The following is a 20587-nucleotide window of genomic DNA, read 5'->3' on the forward strand; positions in this document are numbered from 1 at the left end:
TCAAAAAAAAAAAAAAAAAAAAAAGAATTGGATGGTTTGTTTTTTCTATTGTTGAATTTTGAGAGTTCTTCCTATATCCTGGATACTATGAATACAGACATGGATTTGGAAATATTTTCTCCCAGTCCATAGTTTTTCATTCTGTAACAGTGTCAGTGAAGGCTTCTTTAATCAAGGCATTAAGGTTAGGGTTTATGACTTTCTTTGTTTTTTGCTGACTTTTGTTGCTGACAAAGTTTGGCATTAATAATGGTGTGAGAAAAAAATGGGGTGAGGCCAGATGTGATGGTTCACATCTATAATCCCAGCACTTTGTAGGCCACGAAAGGAGGATCGCTTGAGGCCAGGAGTTTGAGGCCAGCCTGGACAGCATAGCATTCAAGATCGTCTCTACAAAAAAAATTGTTTTAAGTGGTGTTTCGGCTTATGTTTGGGCGTTTGAATTCATTTATTATGATGTGGCGTGGAAGTAAGAATGATGGAAGGTTAATGATCTCTTCTGTCCCTTGACAAAAAGTGCTTTGTCCCTGAAAATATTTAGTAAAAGCAGAGAAAACAAACTGATAGGACATGTTAGGCTGAGTGTGGTGGTCCACACCTGTAATCCCAGCACTTTGGAAAGTTGAGGCACAAGACCGCTTAAGCCCAAGAGGCAGAGTTTGCAGTGAGCCAAGATTGTGCCAGTGCACTCCAGCCTGGGCAACAGAGCAAGACTGTCTCAAAACAAACAAACAAACAAACACATGTTAATGGCAGTGTGCCTTATTTCATCTAGCACACAAACTCAATCGCCTCATCATTTCTTCTTATTATTTTTTTTTATTTTTTTTTAGACAGAGTCTTGCTTTGTCACCCAGGTTCGAGTACAGTGGTGCAGTCTTGGCTCACTGCAACCTCCACTTCCCAGGTTCAAGCAGTTCTCCTGCCTCAGCCTCCCAAGTAGCTGGGATTACAGGTGTGTGCCACCACGCCCGGCTAATTTTTCTGTTTTTAGTAGAGATGAGGTTTCACTATGTTGGCCAGGCTGGTCTTTTTTTTTTTTTTTTTTTTTTTTGGAGACGGAGTCTCACGCTGTTGCCCAGGCTGGAGTGCAGTGGCGCGATCTCGGCTCACTGCAAGCTCCGCCTCCCGGGTTCCCGCCATTCTCCTGCCTCAGCCTCCTGAGTAGCTGGGACTACAGGCGCCCGCCACCGCGCCCGGCTAATTTTTTGTACTTTTAGTAGAGACGGGGTTTCACTGTGGTCTCGATCTCCTGACCTTGTGATCCGCCCGCCTCGGCCTCCCAAAGTGCTGGGATTACAGGCTTGAGCCACCGCGCCCGGCCCAGGCTGGTCTTAAACTCCTGGCCTCAGGTGATCTGTCCGCTTCAGCCTCCCAAAATGCTGGGATTACAGGTGTGAGGCATTGCCCCTGGCTCTGAATTTTTTAATCTAATTTAGCATTGGAACCTAGTGTCACAGGGATGGGTGTTAACACATGTACTTGAATAGAAAAATTTCAGGGCTAGGCATGGTGACTCAAGCCTGTAATCCCAGCCCTTTGGGAGGCCAAGGTGGGAGAATTGCTTGAGTATGGAGTTTGAGATCAGCCTGGGCAACATGGTAAAACCTGGCCTTTACAAAAAAAATACAATAACAGAGCCAGGCGCGGTGGCTCACGCCTGTAATCCCAGCACTTTGGGAGGCCGAGGCGGGCGGATCACCTGAGGTTGGGAGTTCAAGACCACGCTTACCAACATGGAGAAACCCCATCTCTACTAAAAATACAAAATTAGCCGGGTATGGTGGCACATGCCTGTAATCCCAGCTGCTCAGGAGGCTGAGGCAGGAGACTTGCTTGAACCCAGGAGGCGGAGGTTGCGGTGAGCCAGAGATCGCACTGTTGCACTCCAGCCTGGGCAACAAGAGCGAAACTCCGTCTCAAAAAAAAAACAGTAACAGGGCATGGTGGCATATGCTTGTAGTCCCAGCTATTTGTGGGACTGAAGTGATGGCTTGAGCCTGGGAGCTCCAGGCTGCAGTAATCAGAGATCACACCACTGCACTCCAGCCTGGGCAACAGATACCCTGTCTCAAAAAACAAAAAAAAAAAACCCAACAAAACAAAACAAAAAAATACATATATATACGTATACATATATGTATGTGTGTATATATATTTCAAATACATAACATAAAAACACCTTTCCAGGCCGGGCGCGGTGGCTCAAGCCTGTAATCCCAGCACTTTGGGAGGCCGAGACGGGTGGATCACGAGGTCAGGAGATTGAGACCATCCTGGCTAACACGGTGAAACCCCATCTCTACTAAAAAATGCAAAAAACTAGCCGGGCGAGGTGGTGGGCGCCTGTAGTCCCAGCTACTCGGGAGGCTGAGGCAGGAGAATGGCGTAAACCCGGGAGGCGGAGCTTGCAGTGAGCTGAGATCCGGCCACTGCACTCCAGCCTGGGCGACAGAGCGAGACTCCGTCTCAAAAAAAAAACAAAAAAACAAACACCTTTCCAAAAAATATTAGATTGACAATGATGTATTAAAATAAACAATATTCTAATTTTCCCAGTCCTTTCTGAGTATATCAGTAAACACAGTGTCTCTTAAGTTAAAGTGTAATTACTTTTAATTGATAGTCATTTGCTAAACCTTGGCAGTCTTTTTGGCATATTGTAAGCACCCAACGGGTTCTTCCTGCCCACTGCACAGGCAGAACAGTAAAGAAAGAGTTTAATTAACATTAAGGTGAGGTTGGCCTTGTGGGAGAAGTGGAGTTATCAGTCTCCCCAAAGGCTGGAGGTCATGGTTTTTCAGTTTGGTGGGCAGGGGACTAGGGGATGGATGCTGCTGATTGACTGGGGATGCAGTCATTAGGGATGTGGAGAATAGTCTTCATGAACTGAGTCCACCTCTGGGTGAGGCTGCAGGGCCAACTGAGTCACAAGCCACCAGTCCTGGTGATGTAAGTCTGGAAAACATCTCCAATGACCAATCTTAGATTCTACAATAGTGATGTTATCTATAGGGGCAATGGAAGAAGCCACAAATCTTGTGACTTCTGGCTACATAACTCCTGAATGTCAGGGATTATAGAAATTATGTCAACATGTCAGCAGAATTCAGGCCCCTCCCATAAACTTAATTTTGTGGCCTCTCAATAGTTTTACAAAGGTGGTTTCAGCCCCCTCAATAAGGAGAGGATTAGTTTTAGGGAGGGACTATTATCATCCTGACTTCTAAGTTAAACTGTAAACTAAATTCCTTCCACGGTTAGCATGGCCTACCCTAAGAATGAGCGAAGACAGCCAGCCTGTGAGGCTAGCAGCAAGATGGAGTCAGCCACGTTACAACACCACCCAGAAAATGAGAAAGGGAATACTTCTAATGACTTTTGTAACACAAGTGTTTCAAATTCTTGCTTTAAACAAAAAATTAAAGAAAAATCAAATCAAGTTGTCAGTTGAGAGATTATCACTATGTGACTTTTTTGCAGATATCTCAAAAAATATGAAAATGAGTGACAATTTTGTCATCTATTTTTACATGTGAACAAAGTTTCTCAGCACACTCATAAAAACATAAAGGAAATAGAATTTATTGCGAAACCTTGTCTAATTCTATCATTAAATAATGTTCATTCCCAGATAAATGCTTTTTTTTGACAGAGTCTTGCTCTGTCGCCCAGACTGGAGTGCAATGGTGCCATCTCAGCTTACTACAACCTCCATCTCCTGGGTTCCAGCCATTCTCCTGCCTCAGCCTCCGGAGTAGCTGGGACCTCAAGCCACCATGCCCAGCTAATTTTTGTATTTTTTGGTAGAGGCAGGGTTTCACCAGGTTGGCCAGGCTGGTTTCAAACTGCTGACCTCAAGTGATCCGCTCGCCTTGGCCTCTCAAAGTGTTGGGATTACAGATTTGAGCCACCGTGCCTGGGCATAAATGCATTTTTGAAAGAAACGAGCCCATCTGTCTTATTAATAGCTATCATTCCAGTAAAATGTTTACTCTCTTTAAAAGTTATTTATAGCCGGGTGCGGTGGCTCAAGCCTGTAATCCCAGCACTTTGGGAGGCCGAGAGAGGCGGATCACTGGGTCAGGAGATCGAGACCATCCTGGCTAACACGGTGAAACCCCGTCTCTACTAAAAAATGCAAAAAACTAGCCGGGCGAGGTGGTGGGCGCCTGTAGTCCCAGCTACTCGGGAGGCTGAGGCAGGAGAATGGCGTAAACCCGCGAGGCGGAGCTTGCAGTGAGCTGAGATCTGGCCACCGCACTCCAGCGTGGGCGACAGAGCGAGACTCTGTCTCAAAAAAAAAAAAAAAAAAAAGTTATTTATATAAATTGCAGCATAGTTTTCTTTTGTTTGACTGCTAATAGTAATTATATTGATAATTCAATCCAGGGGAAAAAAATTTAACGAGAGGCTTTTTGTCATAGGAAGTTAAAAAGAATTAGAAGTTTAATACATATACATACTTTTGTGTGTTTTTTTTGTTTTTTTTTTTTTGAGACGGAGTCTCGCTCTGTCGCCCAGGCTGGAGTGCAGTGGCGCGATCTCTGCTCACTGCAAGCTCCGCCTCCCGGGTTCACGCCATTCTCCTGCCTCAGCCTCCCGAGTAGCTGGGACTACAGGCGCCCACAACCGCGCCCGGCTAATTTTTTGTATTTTTAGTAGAGACGGGGTTTCACCGTGGTCTCGATCTCCTGACCTTGTGATCCGCCCGCCTCGGCCTCCCAAAGCGCTGGGATTACAGGCGTGAGCCACCGCGCCCGGCACATATACATACTTTTGTTGCAGAGAAGTGATAAAAACACTTTCATGCATGAAATATATTGCTTTGGAATGTAATTCTGTGGAGAAAATGGAATGGAAATACAAGTTCAGAAAGATAAAAGAATGACAACATTTCTTTGTGTTTTTTTTTGAGACAGAGTCTCGCCCTGTTGCCCAGGTTGGAGTGTATTGGCGCCATCTCGGCTCATGGCAACTTCCGGCTCCCGGGTTCAAACGATTCTCCTGCCTCAGTCTCCTGAATAGCTGAGATTACAGGTGCCCGCAACCATGCCCAGCTAATTTTTTTTTTTTTTTTTGTATTTTTAGAACTCCTGACCTCATGATCTGCCTGCCTCGGCCTCCCAAAGTCCTGTGATTACAGGCGTGAGCCACCACACCCGGCCAAAAATGACAAAATTTCTGATGTAGGCTGGGTGCAATGGCTCACGCCTGTAATCCTAGTACTTGGGAGGATGAGGTGGGTGGACCACCTGAGGTCAGGAGTTCGAGACAAGCCTGGCCAACATGGAGAAACCCCATCAACATGGGGAAACCCCATCTCTACTAAAAATACAAAATTAGCCGGGCATGGTGGTGAGTGCCTGTAATCCCAGCTACTCCGGAGGCTGAGGCAGGAGAATGGTTTGAACCTGTGTGGTGGAGGTTACAGTGAGACAAGATTGCGCCACTCCACTCCACTCCACTCCAGCCTGGGCAACAAAGTGAGACTCCATCTCAAAAAAAAAAAAAAAAAAAAAATTTGTAAATGAAGAATTTGCTAATATACTTTTACTACCAGAGCTGACCACTCTGCCCCTTCCCCCTTTCTTATAACCATTGCATGATTTTGCATAAAACTTTTAGGGAGTGTCCAAGAAAAAAAGTTTGAAAACTACCGGTTAACCCATTCTTTACAGGAACTTGGCTGTGAAATGGAAAAGAGGAGAGCTGGCTCCAGGGAGGCTTAGGTGAAAGGTGATTTTATTTTATGTTTTAATTTTTATTTTTTTGAGACTATGTCTAGCTCCTTCCTCAGGCTGGAGTGAAGTGGTGCGATCACAGCTAACCACAGTCTTGACCTCCTGAGCTCTCATGGCTCACTACAGCCTCCACCTCCCCAGCTCAAGCAATCCTCCCACCTCACTCCCCTGAGTAGCTGGGACCACAGGCCTGCACCACCATGTCTGGGTAATTTTTGTATATATATATTTTTTTGTAGAGACAGGGTTTTACCATGTTGTTCAGGCAGGTCTCGAACTCCTGAGCTCAGGCAATCCACCTGCCTCAGCCTCCCAAAGTGCTGGGATTACAGGCATGAGCCACCACGCCCCACCAGTGATTTTATTTTTTAAGTTGGAAGATCTGAGCATGTTTAATTGTTTAGTATCATGCCCGTTTTACAGAAAAAAAAAGAGAGGCTCTTAGAAGCTACAATGTTACTTCAATGCGGAGACTCTGGAACAAGATCCAGGTCAGGACAGGCTAGGTTATGCTGCAGCAGCACACGCCCATTAAATCTCAGTAACCTGAATACATCCTAATTTTCTTCTCCCCTTACTATGTATCCTAGGGTGCGTCGGCAAGGAGTCTGCTCATCTTAGCCAATCAGTGACCCGGGTCACTGGATGATGGTTTCATCTCCATAGTTGGGGCAGCTGGCAGAAAGCGATACAATGGCTGGCTCAGTCGCCTTTAAAGCTGGTGGGAAGTAACATGTTATTACCGCTGTGTGTTTCAAGTGGGTCAGGTAAGTGCCAGTCCTACCATGTCCCCAGAAAGGGAAAGCACTGGAAACGTTGATGAGCAGTGCTGCCTACTCCATGACACTTCCGGTATTGAAAATAACCACAGGCCGGGCGCGGTGGCTCAAGCCTGTAATCCCAGCACTTTGGGAGGCCGAGACGGGCGGATCACGAGGTCAGGAGATCGAGACCATCCTGGCTAACACGGTGAAACCCTGTCTCTACTAAAAATACAAAAAACTAGCCGGGCGAGGTGGCGGCGCCTGTAGTCCCAGGTACTTGGGAGGCTGAGACAGGAGAATGGCGTAAACCCGGGAGGCGGAGCTTGCAGTGAGCTAAGATCCAGCCACTGCACTCCAGCCCGGGCAACAGAGCCAGACTCCGTCTCAAGAAAAAAAAAAAAAAAGAAAAGAACCACAAACCCTTCTTCTATTTTTTTTTTCTTTTTCTTTTTCTTTTTTTTTTTTTTTTTTTTTGTGAGACAGAGTCTCCCTATGTCGCCCAGGCTGGGGATGCAGTGGCGCAATCTTGGCTTACTGAAACCTCCGCCTCCCAGGTTCAAGTGATTATCCTGCCTCAGCCTCCCGAGTAGCTGGGATTACAGGCATGCGCCACGACGCCTGGCTTGTTTCTTTCTGTTTTTTCTGTTTTTTTGGGTTTTTTTGTTTTTTTTTTTTTTTGTATTTTTAGTAGAGATGGGGGTTCACCATGTTGGCCAGGCTGGTCTTGAACTCCTGACCTCAAGTGATCCAAAGGTCAGCTACAAACTTGTATTATCTGATACCTACTTTGAGCCCAGGCGAGAAAGGAAGGATAAAGTAAAGCATGAGACATTGTTAGTTCATTTCAACAGATGGGGAATTGTGGGTTTTAGTCTCTGACGCTTCATTGTTACCATGAGAGCCTGGAAATTCTTTTTTTTTTTTTTTTTTTTTTAACCTCTTTAGGTCATCCGGGACGACGTGGTGCTCTTTTAGCTCTAACATTTTCTGGTTGCAATGCGCTTAGGACTGGGATGCGAAGTGAATGAGTTGGGAGAGAACGCAAGCCCCACAAGTGCCAGGCGTGCCATATCAGGAAAACACTTTCTAGTATTTTGTCCGCGTGTCTATTGGGGAATGCTCTTACATCCCGCAGAGGGCAGTAAGGACACAGCGCGAATTATAACCGCGAGTTTAAAAGTCCAGGGGTCGCTCACTCAACCTTGAAGGCACGTCAGAATCATCTGAGGGAGGTTTTATAAAACATCCGTGCTCCACCCAAGACAATGAAATCAGACTCCCTGCGAGCGGGGCCCGAACATCAACATTTTTGAAGACGCTCCCTGTGGCTGTGCATCGGTGATCTTTAATCCCCTGCTACTTGTTAGAGGAGCTGAATGACGCCTCGTGGGCTCATTCTCATAAATGAGCTCCTGAATGCAGTCCTCTCCTCCCAAGAGTTGTCGGTGTTGCATCTATTTGTTGTTTATTTATTTATTTATTAGCCAACGTTAGAAGACGTCCAACGGTGCTGCATCTTAATGGGGGGACATCCAGCTAAAGGGAATCTTGGAGACATCCGCGGGTTCCCAGTGGCTCGCGGCAAGTTGGTTTCCCAGGGCAAGAGGCCGCCACTTAAGATCAGCTCTGCCTTTCGAGCTGGGCAGTGGAGGCTCTAAGTCCGCTTTCAGCAGGACTGGAGGAAGGAGACTGGGTGGCCCCAAGGAAGGAGGGGAAAAGGCTGCTGAGAAGAGGAGGAGGGAAAGGGGAAGAGGCAGGGCGAGGGAGGAGCCTGAGGAGACGCGGTCGCGGGCGGACTCGGCTCAACCCTGACATCCGCGCCCCGGCCGCCTGGTCGCCATGGCGGGCTTGGGCAAGGGCCCGGGCTCCGCTGTCCCCGTATGGCTAGCCGAGGACGACCTGGGCTGCATCATCTGCCAGGAGCTGCTGGACTGGCCCGCCACGCTGCCCTGCGGCCACAGCTTCTGCCGCCACTGCCTGGAGGGCCTGTGGGGCGCGCGCGGCGCCGGGCGCCGCTGGGCCTGCCCCACCTGCCGGGAGGGCGCCGCGCAGCAGCCTCGGCTGCGGAAGAACACGCTACTGCAGGACCTGGCCGACAAGTACCGCCGCGCCGCACGCGAGCTGGAGGCGGGCTCCAACTCTGCCGCTTGCCCCGGCCCCGGCTCCAGTCCCGGCTCCAGCCTGACCCCCAGGCCCCGGCGCCGCCCGGCACTGCCGCGGGTAGGGAGGCCGGTCCCGCAGCTCCCCTCGCGCCCCCCGGCTGCCCGCAGCCTGCCCTCTTCCCCTGTGGCTCGAATCCCTTTCCCCAGCCGTTCTACTTTTGCGTTCCTTTTCTCAGTCTAAAAGTCGACTCCCGCTTTTGGGAGGAACTTTGGAAAGTTCATAAAAGTATGAAGAAGCGGGAAAAAACCAAATTCCCCATCTCCCGAAAGCCTGTCAACCTAGCTGCTACACGCCTTGGCATATTTCAACTTCTTCCCAATCGATCTTCGGTCTCTTTCTCTGACAGTTGTAAAATTGTGGTAAGATGTGTATAACATTAAAACTTGTAATTTTAACCTTCTTTTTTTTTTTGAGACAGAATCTCGCTCTGTCTGGATGGAGTGTAGTGGCGTGATCGTCTCACTGCAACCTCCGCCTCCCAGGTTCAAGCGATTCTCCTGCCTCAGCTTCCGGAGTAGCTGGTACTACGGGCGTGAACCATCACACCTGGCTAATTTTTGTATTTTTAGTAGAGACGGGGTTTCACCGTGTTGGCCAGGCTGGTCTCGAACTCCTGACCTCAGGTGATCCACCCGCCTCGGCCTCCCAAAGTGCTGGGATTACAGGCGTGAGCCACCGCGTCCAACCTCATTTTAACCATTTTAAAGTGTACAATTCAGTGACAGATACATTTCCTGTTGTGCAACTATCCCTGCTGTTTCCAGAACTCTTTAATCATCATAAACAGAAACTCTGTACTCGTTAAGCAGTAACTCCTTATTTCCCCTCCCGCTAGCCCCTGCTCACGTCTAAGCTACTTTCTGTTTCTGAGTTTGCCTGTTCTAGATATTTCATATAACTGGAATCGTTCAATGTTTGTCCCTTTGTGCCAGGTTTCTTTCACTTAGCATAGTGTTTTCAAGGTTCATTCATGTTGTAGCATGTGTTAGAACATTATTCCTTTTATGGGGCTGAATCATATTCCATTGGGTGGATGTGCCACATATATATACACATACATATATTTCCTTTTTTGAGCTGAAGTCTTGCTCTGTGGCCAGGCTGGAGTGCAGTGGGGCGATCTCTGCTCAATGCAGACTCCGCCTCCCAGGTTCAAGTGATTCTCCTACCTCAGTGTCTGGAGTAGCTGGGACTACAGGTGCTCACCACCCCACTCAGGTAATTTTTGTATTTTCAGTAGAGATGGGTTTTCACCATGTTGGCCAGGATGGTCTCGATCTCTTGACCTTGTGATCTGCCCTCCTTGGCCTCCCAAAGTGCTGGAATTACAGGCGTGAGCCACTGCACCCTGCCTCATTGTGATTTTGATCTGGATTTCCTTAATGACTAATGATGTTGCCTATCTTTTCTTGTTCTTGTTGGTCATTTGTAGATCTTCATTGCAGAAATGTCCATTCAAGTCCTTTGACCATTGTAAAATTGGGTTTATCTTTTTGTTGTTGAGTTTTAGAGATTCCTTCTATATTCTGGATATCGAATTAGATATGACTCACAGATATATTATCAAATATATATTCTCCCATTCTAAGAGTTGTCACTTTCTCAGTGGTATCCTTTGATGCGCAAAAGTTTTAAATTTAATTTTTATTTGTTGTTTTTTGTTGTTGTTATTGCTTGTGCTTCTGTTGTCATATTTACAGATTCATTGCCAAATCTCAGTTCATGAAGATTTACCCCTATGTTTTCTCCTAAGAGTTTTTTTTTTTTTTTTTTTTTTTTGAGTCAGTGTCTCCCTCAGTTCCCAGGGATGGAGTGCAGTGGCACGATCTCAGCTCACTGCAGCCTCCACCTCCAAGGTTCAAGCAATTCTCCTGCTTCAGCCTCCCAAGTACCTGGGATTACAGGCGCCTGCCACCACACCTGGCTGCTTTTTGTATTTTTAGTAGAGATGAGGTTTCACCATTTTGGCCAGGCTGGTCTTGAACTCCTGACCTCAAGTGATCTGCCCGCCTTGGCCTCCCAAAGTGCTGGGATTACAGGCATGAGCCACCGTGCCAGCCTCTTCTAAGAGTTTTATGGTTTTAGCTTACGTTTAGGTAATTGGTCAATTTTAAGTTAATTTTTGTATATGATGTGAATTAGGGGTCCAACTTCATTCTTTTGTATGTGGAAATCCAATTGTCTTGGTACCATTTGTTGAAGAGTATTCTCCAGTGATTAGACTTGGCATCCTTGTCAACAAATCATTTGGCCAGGCCAGGCGTGTGGTTCACACCTGTAATCCCAGCACTTTGGGAGGCCAATGTGGGAGGATTGCTTGAGCCCAGAAGTTCCAGACCAGCCTGGGCAACATGGTGAAACCCCATCTCTAGAAAAATACAAAAAAGTATCTGGGCATGGTGGCATGTGCCTGTAGTCCCAAGTATCTGGGAGGCTGAGGTAGGAGAAATCACCCAAGCTGAGAGTTTGAGGCTGCAGTGAGCCATGATTGTACCACTGCACTCTAGCCTGGGCGATGGAGTGAGACCCTGTCTCAAAATAAATGTATAGTTTTACTTCTGGACATTCCATTTTATTCCATTGGTCTATATGCGCTAGTACCACACTATTTTGATTACTACAACTTTTTAGTAAATTTAGAAAATTGGGAAGTGTGAGTTCTTTGACTTTTTTTTTTTTCCCAGGATTGTTTTTGTTATTCAGAACTCCTTGCAATTCCATCTGAATTTGAAGATTGGCTTTTCCATTTCTACAAAATAGGCTGTTGGAATTTTGATAGGGATTATGTTGAATCTGTAGATCACTTTGGGTAGTACTGACATCTTAACAATATTAAGTCTTCTTTCCCTAAAACACAGAATGTGTTTTTATTTATTTTTATTTGGGTCTATAATTCCTTCAGTGATTTTTTTGTAGTTTTAAGTGTGTAAATCTTTCACCTCTTTCATTAAATTTATTCCTAGCTATGTTATTCCTTTATTATTATTATTATTATTATTATATTTTTTGAGACAGACTCTTGTTCTGTCACCTAGGCTAGAGTACAGTGGCACGATCTCAGCTCACTGCAACCTCCATCTCCCGGGTTCAAGCGATTCTCCTACCTCAGCCTCCTGAGTAGCTGGGGTTACAGGCGCCCAACACCACCCCTGGCTTATTTTTGTATTTTTTAGAGACAAGGTTTCACCATGTTGGCTAGGCTGGTCTCAAACTCCTGACCTCAGGTGATCCACCTGCCTCGGCCTCCCAAAGTGCTGGGATTACAGGTGTGAGCCACTGCACTAGGCCCATTATAATTTATTTTAAGAAATTTTTCAGGCTGATTGTTGTGGCTCACACTTATAATCCTAGCACTTTGGGAGGCAGAAGCAGAAGGATTGCTTAAGCCCAGGAGTTCAAGACCAGCCTGGGCAGCATGGTCAGACCCAATAAAAAAAAAAAAAAGAAAAGAGAAACTATGAGACCCGCTGAAAAAAAAAGAAAAAAGTAGCTAGGTGTGATGACACATGGCTGTTATCCCAGCCACTTTCGAGGCTGAGGTGGGAGGAACACTTGAACCCAGGAGGCTGAGGCTGCTGTGAGCTGTTTTCATGTCACTGCACTCCAGCATGGGCAACAGAGCAACATCCTGTCTCCCCTTAAAAAAAGGATACTACTTATCCCTGGACCTGAGCCCAGGCACACATCTGGATTAGAAGATGCCAGGCTCAGAGGATCTTTCTAACGGCAAGGACCAGATGCATTCACACAGGAAACGAACCATGTTCACTGAGAAGCAACTGGAAGATCTGAACATCTTGTTTGATGAGAACCCATACCCAAACCCCAGCCCTCAGAAATAAATGGCCTCAAAAATAGATATACGCCCCATAGTACTCCAGGTATGGATCAAGAACCACAGAGCAAACCTCAAGAAAGCCAAATAAAAGCATATTCAGCAAAAACAAGCAAAAACTCCACAACCGCCAATACTGGAGGGTGGAGTCACCACCAGTGTCGGCCTGAGAAATGCAGACACACTACCCAGATTGCCCAACACTGCTCGTCTGACTGGCTTGGTGTACACGGGTCATCGGGTACCCTCATTCCAACTCATCCTGTACCCTCAAGGTCCCTGCAAATGACCTCGTGGGCCACAGAATAGTCCATTTTGGCTGCTGCCAAGATCCTAACATATATGACTTCTACCCCATTTTGGAATCCCAAGTTTGGGCTCCAAGCTTCAATTCTGGCTCTTCTGCCTGTTCATACCTACAAAGTTGAGAGATGATAAATACAAAAAGTCACATGTAAAAAAAATGAATACTAAAAATTTTTTGTGTTTTTCAGACAGAGTCTCACTCTGTTGCCAGGCTGGAGTGCAGTGGCGCAATCTTGGCTCACGGCAACCTATGCCTCCTGGGTTCAAGTGATTCTCCTGGCTCAGCCTTCCAATTAGCTGGGACTACAGGTGCCCGCCACCATGCCCAGCTAATTTTTGTATTTTTAGTAGAGACGGGGTTTCACCATGTTAGCCAGGATGGTCTAGATCTCTTGACCTTCTGATCCACTGGCCTCGGCCTCCCAAAGTGCTGGGATTACAGGCATGAGCCACTGCACCCGTTTTAAAATAAATTTTTAAATTTCCTTCTTAATTTTTTCATTGACCCACTGGTCATTCAGGAGCATATTGTTTAATTTCCTTGGGTTTGTATAGTTTTCAAAATTCCTCATTATTGATTTCTAGTTTTACTCCATTGACTAGTTTTCTCCATAGTCAGAGAAGATACTTGGTATTATTTCAATTTTTTTTTTTTTTTTGAGATGGAGTCTTGCTCTGTCGCCAGGCTGGAGTGCAGTAGCATCATCTCTAGTCTTTGCAACCTCTGCCTCCTGGGTTCAAGTGATTCTCCTGCCTCAGTCTCCCCAGCAACTGGGATTACAGGCGCACGCCACCACACCTGGCTAATTTTTGTATTTTTAGTAGAGACAGGGTTTCACCATGTTGGCCAGGATGGTCTTGATCTCCTGATCTCGTGATCCACCCACCTCGGCCTCCCAAAGTGCTGGGATTACAGGCATGAGCCACCGTACCCGGCCTATTTCAATGTTTTTGAATGTTTTAAGACTTGTTTTCTGACCTGACATATGTTAGGTCTTAGGTTTTGTGACCTATCCTTGAGAATGATCATGAGCTGAGGAAAAGATCCATGTGTATTCTGCAGCATGAATGTAAATGTTCTGTAAATATCTATTAGGTCCATTTGATCTATAGTACAGATTAAGTCCAATATTTCCTTGTTACTTTTCTGTCTGAATAATTTGTTCAGTGCTGAAAGTGGGTTGTTGAAGTCTCCAGCTGTTATTGTATTGGAGTCTGTCTTCTCTTTAGCTCTAGTCATATTTGCTTTATATGTCTGGGTGCTCTAGTGTTGGTGCATATATATTTACAGTTGTTATATCTTCTTACTGAATTGACTCCATCATTATAAAATGACTTTCTTTGTCTCTTCTTATAGATTTTGTTTTGAAACCTATTTGTCTGATATACGTATAGCTAATCCTGCTTCCATTTTTTGGCTTCCATTGCCATGGGATATATTTTTCCATCCCTTTATTTTCAGTCTATATATGTCTATAGATGAAGTGTGTTTCTTGTAGGGAATAGACCATTGGATCTTGTTTTTTAATCCAGTCAACCACTCTATGTCTTTTGATTGAAGATTTTTGACAGTTTATATTCAATGTTATTATTGGTAATAATTCTTGCCATTTTGTTGTTTGTTCTTTGGTTGTTTTGTTTTGTGGTCTTCTCTTCCTTCTTCCCTTCTTTTCTGTCTTCCTTTAAATGAATATGATTTTCTCTGGTGCTATGATTTAATTTCTTGCTTTTTATGTTTTGTGTATCCATTATATGATTTTTGATTTGAGATTACCATGAGGCTTGCAAGTAGTATCTTATAACCTATTGTTTTAAGCTGATAACAACTTGATACTGCTTGCATAAACTACCTAACAAGCAAAAAGAAAACTAATAAAAGCTCTACACTTTAAATTCATCCCCTGCTATTTAACTTTTTGTTATTTCTGTGTATATCTTACTATCTATATCTTTGAAAGTTGTAGTTATTATTTTTGATTGGTTTTCTGTGACCTTACTATTACTAGTGAGGTTTTTGTTTTGTTTTGTTTTGAGACAGAGTTTTACTCTGTTGCCCAGGCTGGAGTGCAGTGGCATGATCTCGGCTCACTGCAGCCTCCACCTCCTGGGTTCAAGCAATTCTCCTGCCTCAGCCTCCCGAGTAGCTGGGACTACAGGCATGCGCCGTCATGCCCAGCTAAATTTTGTATTTTTAGTAGAGACAGCATTTCACCATGTTGGCCAGGCTGGTCTTGAACTCCTGACCTCAAGTGATCTGCCCACCTTAGCCTCCCACGGTGCTGGGATTACAGGCCACCTCCTGGGTTCAAGTGATTCTCCCTCTGCAGCCTCTAGAGTAGCTGGGATTACAGGTGCCCACCACCACACCCGGCTAATTTTTGTATTTTTAGTAGAGATGGGGTTTCACCATGTTGGCAAGGCTAGTCTGGAACTCCTGACCGCAGGTGATCCCGCCTCGGCCTCCCAAAGTGCTGGGATTACAAGTGTGAGACACTGCGCCTGGCTTTTTCTATTTGATTGAAGTATTCCCTTTACCATTTCTTGTAGGACAGGTCTGGTGTTGATAAAATCCCTCAGCTTTTGTTTGTCTGGGAGAGTATTTCTCCTTCATGTTTCAAAGCTAGTTTCACAAATTATAGTTTTCTAGGGTAAAAGTTTTTTCCTTCAGCACTTTACATGTCATGCCACTCTCTCCTGGCCTATAAGGTTTCCACTGAAAGGTCTACCTTCAGATGTATTGGAACTCCATTATATGTTATTTATTTTCTCTTGCTGCTTTAGGACCCTTTCGTTATCCTTAACCTTTGGGAGTTTTATCATTAAATGCCTTCATGTAGTCTTCTTTGGGTTGAATCTGCTTGGTGTTCTATAACTTTCTTGTATGTAGATATGGATGTCTTTCTCTAGATTTGGGAAGTTCTGTGCTATTATTTCTTTGAATAAACTTTCTACCACTATTTCTTTCTCTACCTCCTCTTAAGGCCAATAATTTTTAGATTTGCCCCTTTGAGGCTATTTTCTAGATCTTGTAGGCATGTTTCATTCTCTTTTTTTTTTTCTTGTTTCTTTTGTCTCCTCTTACAGTGTATTTTCTTTTTTTATTATTTTTATTTTATTTATGTATTTATTTTTGAGACGGAGTCTTGCTCTGTTGCCTAGGCTGGAGTGCAGTGGCGCAATCTCGGCTCACTGCAAGCTCCGCCTCCCGGGTTCACGCCATTCTCCTGCCTCAGCCTCCTGAGTAGCTGGGACTACAGGCACCTGCCACTGCGCCCAGCTAATTTTTTGTATTTTTAGTAGAGATGGGGTTTCACTGTGGTCTCGATCTCCTGACCTTGTGATCCGCCTGCCTTGGCCTCCCAAAGTGCTGGGATTACAGGTGTGACCCACTGCGCCAGCCCTTACTGTGTATTTTCAAATAGCCTGAATTCAAGCTCACTAATTCTTTCTAATACTTGATCAATTTTGCTATTGATGCAGACTCTGATGCATTCTTCAGTATGTCAGTTGCATTTCTGGATTCCAGAATTTCTGCTTGATTCTTTTTAATTATTTCAATTATTTAAAATTTATCTGATAGAATTCTGAATTCCTTCTCTGTTATCTTGAAATTCTTCGAGTTTTCTTAAAACAGCTATTTTGAATTATCTGTCTGAAAGGTCACATATCTCTGTTTCTCCCAAATTGGTTCTTGGTGACTTACTTAGTTCGGTGGGGTCATGTTTTCCTGAATGGTCTTGATGCTTGTGGATGTTTGTCAGTGCCTGGGCATTGAAGAGTTAGTTATTTATTGTAGTCTTCACGGTCTGGGCTTGTTTGTACCTGTCCTTCTTGGGAAGGCTTTCCAGGTATTTGAAAGGACTTCGGTGTTGTGATCTGTATCTGCATTAGGGGGCACCCCAAGCCCAGTAAAGCTGTGACTCTTGCAGACTACTAGAGGTGCCACCTCGGTGGTCTTGTATAAGATCCAGAAGAATTCTCTGGATTACCAGGCAGAGATTCTGTTCTCTTCTCGTACTTCTCCACAACAGTGTGTGTGTGTGCTAAGCTGCCTGGAGCTGGAGGTGGGCTGACGCAAGCACCTTGTGGCCATGACCACTAGGACTGCATGGGGTCAGACCTAAAGCCAGCACAGCACTGTGTCTCACCCAAGCCCCTTTGTAACCACTATCTGGCTACCACCTATATTCACTTAAGGACCTAGGGCTCTATAATCAGCAGATGGCAAAGCCAGCCAGGCTTGTGTCCTTCCCTTCATGGTGGCACATTCACCCAGGCTCTGGGTGGGTCCAGAGACCCATCTCAACACTAGGGACTTGCCTAGGAGTTGCAGTCCTTGTGGCCTAGCCTGCCATTCAAGTTTATTTAGAGCCCCAGAGCACTTCAGCCGACAGTGGAGAAGCTTGCCAGAACTCAGGTTCCAATCACTGGAGTGGGTGATTTGATTCCTCTCTGGCTAGGACTGATCTAAATGCTCCCGCTGTGGGTAGGCGTCAGCGGAGTTCAGCCCAGTTTTGCTTTGTGATGTGACAAGGCAAAGTCTCTCTATTCTCTTTATCACCATGCTCTCCCTTTCCCGAGTGCACAGATTCTCTGTGCCGTGTTGCCCCTGCCACATGGGATATGGATGGCATTGGTAATTGAAGACTGTTTTTCCTACCCTCTTCAGTGCCTCTTTCTATATGTAAAGTTAAAACCAGGTACTGTGAGTACCCCTGATTTCTGGTTCTTATGAAGGTGCTTTTTTGTGTAGTTGTTAAATTTGGTGTTCTTGTGGGAGGGATGCTCAATGGAGCCTTCTATTTGGCTATCTTGCTCTGCCTCTTTCCACCCTTAAGTCTCCTGGCTTTCCCCCACTTCTCTCTGGCCCTAAACCATTTTTAAGTATACAGTTGGGTGATATGAAATGCATTCATAATGTTGTGAAACCATCACTACCATCATTTCCATAACTAAAAAATGTTAAATTAACATGACTGGCTCTTCAGGGTACCATAACTCTTTTCATTTTGCAAAAGTGGAATTCTAGGAGCACATTAAAATTCTCCATTTCCTCTTCCCCCAGCCTGTGGCAACCATCATTCTAATTTCTGTCTCTGATTTGTACTACTCTAAATACCTCATATAAGTTGAATCATACAATATCTGTGTTTTTGTGACTGGCTTATTTCACTTAGCATAATGTCTTCGAGGGTTATTTATGTTGTAGCATATGTCAGAGTTCCCTTCCTTTTTAAGGCTGAGTAATATTCTATTGTACGTGTATGCCACTTTTTGCTTATTCATTTGTCTGCAGACACTTGGGTTGCTTCCATGTTTTAGCTAGTGGGAATAATGCTGCTATGGACATCAGTTTATGAAGCTCTTTGAGATCCTGTTTTCAATTCTTATATATCCAGAAGTTGAATTGCTAAATCGTATGGTAATTCTTATATATATATATATATATGGGATCACTATATATAGGATCATTCCACCTAGCCAGCTATCTCTAAGATCACCAGTGACCTCTATGTAAACTCTATGTAAATCCTATGGACATTCTGGTGCCTGTCTTCATTGACCTTTCAGTAGCCTTTGACACAGTGGACCACACCTTCATTCTTAGCTTTTGGGACAGGAGTCTTTTGGCTTTCCCCCACCTCTCTCTGGCTGATCCTTCTCAGTCTGTTTACAGGCTGTCTCTCCTCTGCTCAGGAATTAAATGCTGGACTTCCTCAAGGCTGAGTTGTAAGTCCCTTTATCTCCCCTCCAGGTAGTCTTCCCTGTATCCATGGCTTTAATGACTACCTCTATGCACAAATAATAGCTCCAGGCTGGAGCCTTCTCTGAGCACTAGGCTGCTATGTCTTCCTTCTCATCTTTTCTTCTTGGGTATCTCAAAGCATCACACTTAATGTGACCTAGAAAATATATATATAAATAATAATAATAATAATAAATATATATATGTATATGTATTTTTGAGATGGCTCTGTCATGCAGTCCTGAGTGCAGTGGCATGAACTCGGCTCACTACAACCTCCATCTCCTGGGTTCAAGCGATTTTCTTGCTTCAGCCTCCCAAGTAGCTGGGATTACAGATGCCCACCACCACGCCTGGCTAATTTTTGTATTTTTAGTAGAGATGGGGTTTCACTAAGTTGGCCAGGATGAGCTTGAACTCTTGACCTCAGGTGATCCACCCGCCTCAGCCTCCCAAAGTGCTGGGATTACAGCCATGAGCTACTGCACCCAGCCTATTTTTAATATTTTGAGCAACCACCATTCTGTCTTCCATAGTGGCTGTACCATATATCATTCCCACCAACAGTGCAGAGGGTTCCAATCTTCCCACACCATCAACATTTGTTATTTTCTGTTTTTTTTTTTTTTTTTTTTATAGTAGCCAACCTAATGAGTGTGAAGTGGTATCTCACTGTATGTTTTGATTTGCATTTCCCTACTGATTAGTGATCTTGAGTGTCTATTCATGTGCTTATTGGTGATTTGTATATCTTCTTTGGAGAAATGTCTATTCAAGTTCTTTGCCCATTTCAAAATTCAGTTGTTTATGGGTTTTTGCTTGTTTGTTTGTTTTACCAACCAAGCAAGCGGCAGTGATATGTTTTCATTGTTGGTTTTAGAAATTCTCTGTATATTCTCGGTATTAATGCCTTATCAGATGTATGATTTGCAAATATTTTCTCCATTTTGTGGATTGCCTTTTTACTCTTTTGTTAGTGTCTTTTGATGCACAAATGTTTAAACATTTCATGCAGTCCAGTTTGTCTCTTTTTTTCTTTCTTTTTTTTTTGAGACGGAGCCTTGCTGTCTCCCAGGCTAGAGTGCAGCGGCTCCATCTCAGCTCACTGAAAGCTCCGCCTTCCGGGTTCACACCATTCTCCTGCCTCAGCCTCCTGAGTAGCTGGGACTACAGGAGCCCGCCACTACGCCCGGCTAGTGTTTTGTATTTTTAGTAGAGACGGGTTTCACCGTGTTAGCCAGGATGGTCTCGATCTCCTGACCTCATTATCTACCCACCTCGGCCTCCCAAAGTGCTGGGATTACCGGCGTGAGCCACCGCACCCAGCCTCCTTTTTTCTTTCATTGTGTGTGCTTTTAGTGTCATGTACAATAAATCATTGCCAAATCCAATGTCATAAATTTTGCCCTATTTTTTTTCTAAGACTTGTATTATTTTAGGTCTTACATTTAGGTCTTTGATCCATTTTGAGTTAGTTTTCGTATATGATGTTACGTAAGGGTCCAACCATATTCTTTTGCATATAGATATATCCAATTTTCACAGTACAATTTGTTGAAAAAACTGTCCTTTCCCCGTTGAATGGTCTTGGCACCTTTGTCAAAAATCATTTAACTATATGTGAGAGTTTATTTCTGGGTACTCTGTTCTATTCCATTGGTCTGTATGTCTGTTTTTATGTCATTACTACAGTATTTATGACTCCCTCTGTCTAGTGGTGGTTCCTGGGTCCAGTTTTATAGAACCCAGGACCTGAACTTTGCTGTTTTAAAGGTGGCAGTAGAGAAGAGCTTCACAGAAGTTGGTCAGGAGCTGACAGAGCTGGTGGAACATCTTGTAGACATTGTCAGGAGCCTGCAGAATCAGAGGCCCCTATCAGAATCTGGACCAGACAATGAACTGAGCATCCTGGGCAAGGTAGGCTCCACTGGGAAAGGAAAGGATGTGGGAGGGAATAGGGCTAGGGATTGCTTTCAACTGGAACAACATGAATACGTTTGAAGCTGAAGCAACAAGTCTCAATCTTTTA

At 44.7% G+C, this 20587-nt stretch overlaps 2 protein-coding genes and 1 pseudogene across 8 annotated transcripts in view; all 3 read left to right on the forward strand.

Annotated features, from left to right (window-relative positions):
* ADAP2 (ArfGAP with dual PH domains 2) overlaps positions 1-7588 on the forward strand; it is a 53148-nt gene extending 45560 nt beyond the window's left edge. For both annotated transcript variants that reach the window (XR_006693085.3, XR_012425505.1), the window contains 2 exons: positions 6335-6511; positions 7454-7588. The gene's annotated coding sequence lies outside the window, so the exon portion shown is untranslated. The remainder of the gene's footprint in view (positions 1-6334; positions 6512-7453) is intronic.
* A 693-nt stretch (positions 7589-8281) lies between these two features.
* RNF135 (ring finger protein 135) overlaps positions 8282-20587 on the forward strand; it is a 29847-nt gene continuing 17541 nt past the window's right edge. For 3 of the 6 annotated variants that reach the window (XM_005583386.5, XM_045375165.3, XM_005583389.5), the window contains exons 1-2: positions 8282-8728; positions 20332-20475. In XM_005583386.5, the coding sequence (XP_005583443.3) occupies positions 8348-8728; positions 20332-20475 (525 nt within the window). In that variant the 5' untranslated portion in view covers positions 8282-8347. Of the gene's footprint in view, positions 9031-20331; positions 20476-20587 lie in introns of all 6 variants that reach the window. The other 3 variants (XM_005583388.5, XM_074018972.1, XM_074018973.1) reach the window with 2 other exon arrangements.
* Positions 11337-13035, forward strand: LOC141408779 (divergent paired-related homeobox-like; annotated as a pseudogene).

This window comes from Macaca fascicularis, chromosome 16 (assembly GCF_037993035.2).
Source record: "Macaca fascicularis isolate 582-1 chromosome 16, T2T-MFA8v1.1".
NCBI classification, from domain to species: Eukaryota; Metazoa; Chordata; class Mammalia; order Primates; family Cercopithecidae; genus Macaca; species Macaca fascicularis.